This window comes from Benincasa hispida, chromosome 12 (genome assembly GCF_027475165.1).
Source record: "Benincasa hispida cultivar pf3 chromosome 12, pf3_genome.v1.1, whole genome shotgun sequence".
NCBI classification, from domain to species: domain Eukaryota; kingdom Viridiplantae; phylum Streptophyta; class Magnoliopsida; order Cucurbitales; family Cucurbitaceae; genus Benincasa; species Benincasa hispida.
In genome coordinates, this window is record NC_143489.1 from 7797825 (window position 1) to 7807232 (window position 9408).

The 9408-nt window shown below is 31.6% G+C and overlaps 1 protein-coding gene across 1 annotated transcript; it reads right to left on the reverse strand.

Moving 5' to 3' along the window:
- Positions 1-8446: 8446 nt before the first annotated feature.
- LOC150031741 (uncharacterized) lies at positions 8447-9070 on the reverse strand. The gene has a single exon (XM_090308263.1). The coding sequence runs from the start codon at positions 9068-9070 to the stop codon at positions 8447-8449; it is 624 nt and encodes a 207-aa protein (XP_090164389.1).
- Between the last annotated feature and the right edge of the window lie 338 nt (positions 9071-9408).

Consider the following 9408-nt stretch of genomic DNA (forward strand, 5'->3'; position numbering starts at 1 on the left):
TTTATTTTCTTCTAAAAATATTAAATAATGTTCATATACTAGTAATTGGTTCTTTCAACAGATACAAGTCGATCAAGTGGTTTGATTTGGTTTTTTTAGCGTGAAGTTTGAGAAAATAAGGAAATCAGTGGCTTGATGTTTTTTATTGAAAAAAATCAAATCAAAGTTACATATACCTTTAAATTTGAATTAACAATGTATTATTGGTATTTTATTAAGTTTGATGAATGATTAACTATATTATTATTTAAATTTTAATATTTAGAAAAGAAATAGAAGGATGAAAAGGCCCAATAGGGCCCAAAATTGAAAACCAAACCAATCAGAAATCGAAGTAGGGGTTTATTTGGTTTTGTATTTCATTGGACATCCGTTTGATTCTCTATTTTATAAAATCACTTTCTTTTTTGTCTAATTTTTGGTTCCAAAATTGAGAAATCAAATCAACCATCACAAGTAATTAAAGTATTATATTATCGCCTGAGAACTTAGGAGTTTACAATTTTATTAGATACATTAAATTTTAACAAATAATTGGAAGACATAAAAGAGAGAAAAAAAAGGGTGTAAAATAAAAAGGGAAACAAGAAAGTTCCTTTGCAGGGCAGGTTGCTTTTCAAGGTAATGAGTTATTAACTCCTGAGAGCAATCAAAAGTAAACTTGACTAGAAAGAGGCTTCGACTAAAATAAAAAGACAAGAATCTAAGATTCACAAGGGAAGAGAATCCTCAATCACGTGCCAGATTTTCTAAAATGTCAGTTTAAATTTTGTTTTCGTAATAAATTTGGAATTTTTTTAAGGAAAAGATGCATTAGGATGCTAAGCACAATTCGAGATACAAGCATTCTCGTAAATAGTGAAGGAAAACCAACCAAGTAGATCAAAAAAATCTCGTCCAACTTCTTTACAAAAGAGAGATTTATAAAACAAATTAAATCTTTAAATTATCAAAAAGACACTGCTGCATCAGTGAGGCAATATATCGTCCCATTCGCAATCTCAAACACCAGACGAAGGACACAACCTGAGAAGCCTTAGACAAGGAAACAATTTCCTTCACTAAGTAGCAAAATTCAGACAAATCATGACTCACATGGATAATAACATTGATGAGATCAACACAGTCAGATTCCATAATTAAAAGGAAGATAAGACCACCTTTGAATCGAGAAAAGATATTAGACAAACCCTTAATCATGACAAGGGCTTCCAGGTTTCAAGTGGTCGATTTCTCTATCACTCTCTCATATCCTGCAAAGACCAGAGACCCAGTGGTGTCACACACAACCCTACTAATTCCTATCCCCTCAAAATCAACCCACGAAGCCTCGATATTGAGCTTTCAGAGACCGATATCAGGCAAACTACGATACATGACTCAATTCACTGTTTGCCCTATACGGGAGAGATGCCCCTAGAATCCCTTGAACCACTAGCCATAACTTGGATGCTTATTCTCTTATCATTGGCTTTCAAATTAAAATATTAAAATATTTTGTTTTTGTTCATAAATTTTTCATTAAAATTTGTTTCCACTTAATTTTTTTTTTAGTAAAAGTGCTCTCGTTTAAAAACACTTAAACAAGTATGTTTCGGACTCTCTCTATCTTTTGTATGTCACATCAACATACTTTTGAAATAGATTGAGGTCTAGTAACATTATATATGAGTCTACTAATATTTATGAAGAAAAATTTATAGTATTAATCAAGAAAGAATCGTACTAGCATAGTAAATCTACGGTGTGAACAAAGAGAGAGTGGTATTCACGTAATACTAAAAAACATTTAAGCATATTCCAATCACACCATGAGTTTATCTTGTTGGTTGGTGGTATACAACCTCAACGGATTGATCTTTACTTAGATTGACAATCAAGTTTTATTTTTATCTATGGTCTTCTAACTTAGGTCATGTTCATCCCAAGGGAAACGTAATAAATGAATGCTAATTTGAAAAGTAGATCCCATTTTATTACATCTATTGTTGTTTACTTATGTTCCAGAGTTGTAATGAAATGTGGGACCCACATCCAATTCTATAATGAAGAATCAATTTGATTGAGGAGTGAAGGTGATCGATTCGATTGCGTTTGAAAATTACATGAGACTAGAGGTGTGCACGGTTCGATTTGGTCCGATTTTAGGTAAAACCAAGGAATGAACTGAAGGGCTCAGTTTTGAAGGACCATCGAAAACCAGTCTTCCTCAATTTCGATTTTTAACCGAACCAACCTGAATTGGTTCAGGTGGATTCGGTTCGGTTGTTTTTCCTCCTCTGGCTGCTGCTACATTATATTTCAAATAATAAATATACATAACAATTAAAAATAACTTTGAACGATGTTGTTGGATTTTCGAACACGCGAAGCGATGGCCGTGGGGTGGCTACTTCCGATGGTGACTGTCCATGGAGCTTCAAAAGAAATCTTTGATGGCTGAGTGGTGGCACTAGGAGTCGTTAAGGTCTGGGTGGCGCTGGCGGTTGGTGTATACGTGCTAGGTTATCGTTAAGGGTTGGGTTTTATTATTAAGTGTTGGGTTAATTATCAAGGGATTATAACAGTACATATATACTATAAGTAGAACCCTTGGTTCGTTCAGTTTTCATCGATTTTTTAGTTGTGGGAAATCGTAGACCGAATCGTACTCTTCGATTCTATACATTAGTGAACAGATGCTTCTATTTTATACAAAGAAAATAGACTTAACCATTGGTTAAGTTCGTCGATTTTGTCCAACTTTTTACACCCCTACATGAAACCCAACAGTTTTTTTCTCAGACACGTTTGAATGATTTTAAAATTTTTGTCAACAGTTATCAATACAGATATCGTTACTATTATAGTAGGATAATCATGAATCTGTCATAGCCATAGATACTATTACTGTTACAAACACAATTACCGATTGACCCTAAATGGTAACGATAACGGTAAATGATAAGAAGATAATGCAAAGTAAATAACCTCAGTTGTAATCAGATTACGTTTGCAAAATGTCTAAGCAAATGTGATAAAAAACAAACATCAATCCATATATGTTTGTTTTTTAGGCCATTACGATTCATCAATAGAATTCCATTTTGATTACACCAATTTTTGTTATAGATTGATAATCATATCCTTAATTTCAATTGATATTCTCAACCTCGTGTGATCAAAACACAATGGTGATTTAACTTTTAAATCCCACATTAATGTAGATTGTTTTTCTTTCTGTATTATTGTAACATAGTATTCTACCAAACACAGCTTTTGGAGATGTCACATGTGAATCTCAACCAAGATACTAGGGATATGAATCTCCAACTATATATGTGGTCACATTCTAGTAAGTTGTGTGGCAAAGTTCATTCCCAGTTAGCAGGAGTCATTGTGTGTCCAAGTTGCTTCCAAAAGTGATTGGGTTAGTGACAATAGGTTTAACCGCTAGCTTCAAGAGAGTGAGTCAATGTCAATTATCGATATGCTAAGCTTAATATTTGACAAATATTATGTCATCATTACTAATACTAATACTAAAATATTTATTTACCTAGGTACCATTGTTGAATGATAATTTTTGGACTATTCACAAATTATCATGTCATTCACTAAATTAATGACGAAATTCTAAATAATCAAATTTAGTACCAATTAGGAGTTGACATGTGTCCCAAATTGTAGTTGACACTACAAAAAATATCAATTACAATAGCGTTAAAAAAACGCTATTGTAGATTTTCTATAGCATTCCGAAATGCTGTCGTAGCCTATGTTATTCAAAGTCTATGTTTTTTTCAACACTATGAGAAATGCTATAAAAATCTGTTTTGATTGCGCATATATGATGTTATAAAAACTTTTTACAACGTAAAAAAACACTATTGAAACATTTGGATAGCATTTTTGATAGCGTTATAAAATCGTTATCAAAACGTTTTAATAGCGTTTATTCAACGCTAAAAAATCGTTATTGAAATGTTTTAATAGCGCTTTTCCAATGCTATAAAAATGCTATCAAAATGTTTCAATTACATGATTAATAACATTGTAGAAATGCTATAAAAGAGTCTTCATAATATTTTATAAATGCTATCGTAGCCAATGTTATTAAAAGTCCTCACCTTTCCATAACGTTTTTGTTCAACTATTAATATGTTATAGAAAGTTGACATATGATAGCTTTAACTCAATGTTGTGGAATCGTTCATTGTATTGGAAAAAGTACCATAAAAAGTTTTCATAGCAATAACAAATGCTATAGAAGACATTTTATAACGATTTTAGACACGTTATTGAAAGTCCCTTATTTTTAGTAGCATTTTTTCATCGTAATGGAAAAAAGCTATAAATACCTCATTTTCAAGCATGAATTTTAATGTTAATGAACTTTTTATAGTATTTTTTGTAATACTAAAAGCAATGCTATAATTGATTTTAATAGCACTTGTTAATAATATTTGTTTAGATTTTACAATTTGTTTCGCAAACATTTTTGTAGAATTAATTATAAACATATATTTATAGAAGCCGTTTATCCATATTATTATCTAGATGAAAAAAATATGTAATTCACATTTCATCCTAAACTACAATCATAATTATAACCAAAATCTTCAAATTTATAGCATAGAAAAGAAATAAAACACTATATTCATTAAAAAAAAAAAAGGTTTGGTATAGTCATCAAAAGTATGTTCCAACGAGTTCTTACCTAATAGAACAATTTGTAAATTCTTAATCCAAATAAAATGACTACATATACAATCCTAAAATGTTGATACAATCAAATGATATGTTTAGATTACAATGATACCAAAATTCTCCCACACAAAATATGTAGCTCCGATGTTTGTCGTTGAATCAATCACCTAATAAAAAAATGAAACAAAAATAGCTTTCTTAAATCATCATGATCTATCTATAACAATAGATTAGCTAATGAACTAAATAAACACTTAATTCACAAAGTAGTAGCCACATTTTCTTACATAGTTTGACTTTATCTATTAGCCATGCAACAGTATTGCCTACAACATCGTCAATAATAATAATGTCAAATGCAGGCCTCCATAAGAAGGAATTTGGTATTTTTATCGTATCAATCCACACAGGAACAACATTCAGGCAAAGAGGTATGTGATGGACAAGGATTGATAGATCATTGGAAGACCATCTACCTTCAGCAACGACTTCTCTTTAATCGACCCAATCTAACAGAAAATACTTATGAGGAGTGTTGGTAATAACACTCTTTTTCATCAATAATATGATTAGAAAATTTTCAAACAATAATAATTTTGAATACTAAATGAATAGAAAAATTTATAAATGAATTTTCCTATGGGGAATCTAGGATTGGAGCTGGAATATCTGTCGATGCTGATAGTCTAATAGGATTATTAGAATATTGTTCCTTCATTTTTCCTATAGAAACAAAATATTCAAAGAGTTATATAAAACACAATTTCAATAGATAAAGAGAATTAGGACAAATTTACCTTGTCCTTATTAAGGAAGCTACCATGCTTTTCAGTTCATCTTCATTTGTTGTTAGGTTGTTACATTTTTTTTCAAGAGATACAATAGTCTTATCTTTCTAAGTTGATGTAGACAACTTCGATCTAGTCACACCGAATCCTAATCCTCGTACATGGCCATGATCAGTACCGAAAACTCTACTAATTGCATCGTCAATTATACTACTTGAACGAGATGTTCCCATACGATTTTGTTCAATACATTCCTAAGAAAAAAAATGCATGAAGTAAATCACTACTCAAAATGCTAACAAGCCAACAAGTGATCATTCAAACAAAATCAACTCAATAAAGCATTGAACATAAAAAAAGATCATTTGGAGGAGGGGGGAGGGGATGCCTTATGACCAACACGAATTCACAATATTTAGAAACTCCTACTTCAACTAAATCACTACTCAAAATGCTAACAAACCAACAAGAAACCACCCAAAAAAAACCAACTCAATAAAGCATTGAACATAAAAAAAGATCATTTAAAAGAGGAGGAGGGGGGATGCCTTATGATCAATATGAATTCATAGCATTAAAAAACTTCTACTTCAATGAAATCAGTACTCAAATGCCAACATGCCACAAGATATCACTTAAACAAAACCAACTCAATAAAGCATTGAACATAAAAACAAATCATTATGGGGGGAGGGGATGCCTTATGACCAACACGAATTCACAACATTTAAAAACTCTTACTTGAACTAAATCACTACTCAAAATGCCAACAACCCAACAAGAGATCACTCAAACAAATCCAACTCAATAAAACATTTAACATAGAAAAAGATCATTTAAGAGAGAGTGGGAAGGGGGATGCCTTATTACCAACACGAATTCACAATATTAAAAAAAACTCCTACTTCGACTAAATCACTACTCAAATGCCAACAAGCCAACAAGAGATCAAACAAAACCAATTCAATATAATTCAATTTGCAACACATACCAGAAGCCTATAAGAGAGATTTATATGACTTAAGACCTATAAAAAAATTAAGAAAAAATACAAAAAATAATCTAACCAGAGTTTTGACCACTTGCGAGTTAATGAGTTTTCCATCTTTTTTCAAATGTGCTTTTGTCCAAGTATCTACTCGGGTAATTGGAGTTAAAGAATAAGAATTTGTCTACATGGAAAAAAAATATTTAGTTAATATTATCTTTAGTGCTAATTAAAATAATGCTATTAGTATTACGGAAATTTATACCAAATCTTCGGCTAGTTGAGCATAACCTCTACGACTACATATGTATGGAAATTGATTTTTTTCATCTCCTTAACTTTCTTGTTTTTTGCCTGAAATCATACTCAAACAAAGTATTCAACAAAGGTATAAAGACTAAACCTGTTTTCATATCTTGAATCAAATAAATAAATTTACTCAATAATTATATCACATACCTTAAAATTTGCACTTGTTTTATCTTTGATAAAGTCATTCCAATCCTGTATTGAAGAAATGTTATTTGGCTTTAGTTTATTCAGCTCATCATCATTTGAAGTTTGTCCAATTTTCCTCAATAGGCGAGATTTCCTTGCTCTCCACAACTCACCCATCTTTTGAAATAAATATTTTTTTCTACCATTCTTCATTAACATTATATCGTGCCTAAAGAATAAAAACATTCACGTAGTGATATGTAAGAAGTTTAAATTATATTCATTATATAAATATATAATTATTTATTATATGCTTGGATAGAATGCCACAATACTTCTTTTTGTCTAGTTGAAAGTTTCTTCCAAATTTCAACAGTCACCGACACCACTTCTCTGACAAGTGAACTCAAAAATGAGGACAACCCAACCGGTGTATGTCCAATAGGTTGTCCATATACATTACATTTAATTACATTTTTGGCTCCACCGCTATTTTTTGCATTTTGGTCCGACCTCTCATCTTTTTGGTGCCCAATTCCTTCATATGAACTTCAACAACATTTTCCTCCAATTGATTTGGACCCTTTTCAGTGGATAATTTACGAACCACTGATCTAGTACGAGCAGCAGGGGAATCTAATAGGTTAATTTGTGGCTTTTTAGATTGGGGATGAACAATTTCATTGGCATGTGGGGATGGAACTGGAGTAGTAACAGGTGAAAACTCCCTATTATTTTGGTGAAATGGGTCAGAAAAAGGAGATGTTTCCCTAACATCTCTCTCTATACTAGGCTTGACGACATTATCTGTATCATCTATAATCTTTCTTCTTATGCTATTTGTTGAATGAGGATCCTCTTCCTCATCCTGCTTATTCTCGCGACTCGGTTGAGTTAAGTCCATACTGAATGACTTTGTGAATCTCCATGATGTTTTCACCTAGGTGAGATCAGATTGTCGTCGTTCAAATGTTTGTGTTGTAGTACAAGGTCTTTTTGATTTCTTACCAATGGTTGGTCCAATCTTTTGCTTATCCACATTTTAAGACATAAAACATTGAGATGATATTGTATATATAATATTTTTCTATATAAATTAACATTTAAAAAAAATTTAAATGCACATTTGACTTCATTGTATTCTAATATAGCAAGCTCTTCGATCCAAATGGTTCCAGTGCCCACAATTTGAAAAAAAAAAAAAAAAAAAAGAACACTAGCATGCATAGCGATAGTTAGAGTGAGAATAAAGATAACATTTATATTCATATATTGAATATACATGTAAAATATTTGTAGAACATTACAAATTGAAATGGTTCACAATGCATATAACTTTGCAATATATTGCGCATATTTACGGAATGACCATCAATCACTATATTCACAAAAAGACCAACTAATATTATATTAAATGTCCCTATGTATACACTATAAGTGCAAATTTACGAAATGGCCACTAATTCTATGTTAGTGTCAATTCACAAAATGACCACAAGTTATGTTAGTGCAAATTCACAAAATGATCGTAAGTTCTAAGTTATCATAATAAGATGTCTTCACAATCGCATCGTACATTGTTACGACGTTCAAACTCTTCATCAATATGGTCAAATGCTATGAAGGATCCCTCACCTACAAAGTTTGTGTCAACATTCTCATCATATTTGTCTAATTCATGAAATCCTCTAGGGCGTATTTTCAATAAAACATACCAAGGAGAATTGTCATTTTCTCTTGCATAGAAAACTTGTTTAGCTTGCGATGCAAGAATGTATGGCTCACATTCAAATTGACTTTGGTTTTGATGAAAAAATGTAAATCCATCATCAACTTTAACACCCTTGTGGATTTTAGTCCAATCACACTTAAACAATGGTAGTCGATAGGCATAGTAATCTAACAAAATTATTTCAGTTAGGACTCTATAATACGTAACCACATCAATTTTTCGAGATCCATCTTCAGCACTTGATCTACATACTGTACTTGCATCAACTGAAACACCACTGTTTTGAGTGGACCTTTCTATGCTTTGTATATAGAATCGTTGACCGTTTATAATGTATCCTGAATATGACATTGTGGCCTTGCGAGGTCCATTTGCAAGCCATTTCAATATATCTGAGTCTTCTGTGTTACCAACATCTAATGAAATATGTTCCATTTTAAAAAAACTGTAATGTTAGATGAATTCATGATTATGATCATTACCATAAGTGAACAAAACATTACCTTCTCTTTTAACCAGAGTGGAAATTGTTCTAAGTGAATCTTCAATAGGAGACTATCACCATTTGCAAGTCTTTTATCCGATAGCATCAATTCCTTCCTATGCATTCTAAAATATTTGATAAATCACTAATTAAAATTCTAATACCTTCTTCAAAAGAAAATGAATGGTCTCCAATTGATACACTACTCACTCTATATATGGTTCCACTGCAGTTATGTTAAACAAGACATATTGATGCACTAGGTTGAGCATATTGGGATTTGTGCCCT

What these genes read in the sequence shown, in the direction of transcription:
- LOC150031741 (XM_090308263.1), bottom strand. Translation starts at nt 9,070, where the DNA reads ATGGAACATATTTCATTAGATGTTGGTAACACAGAAGACTCAGATATA.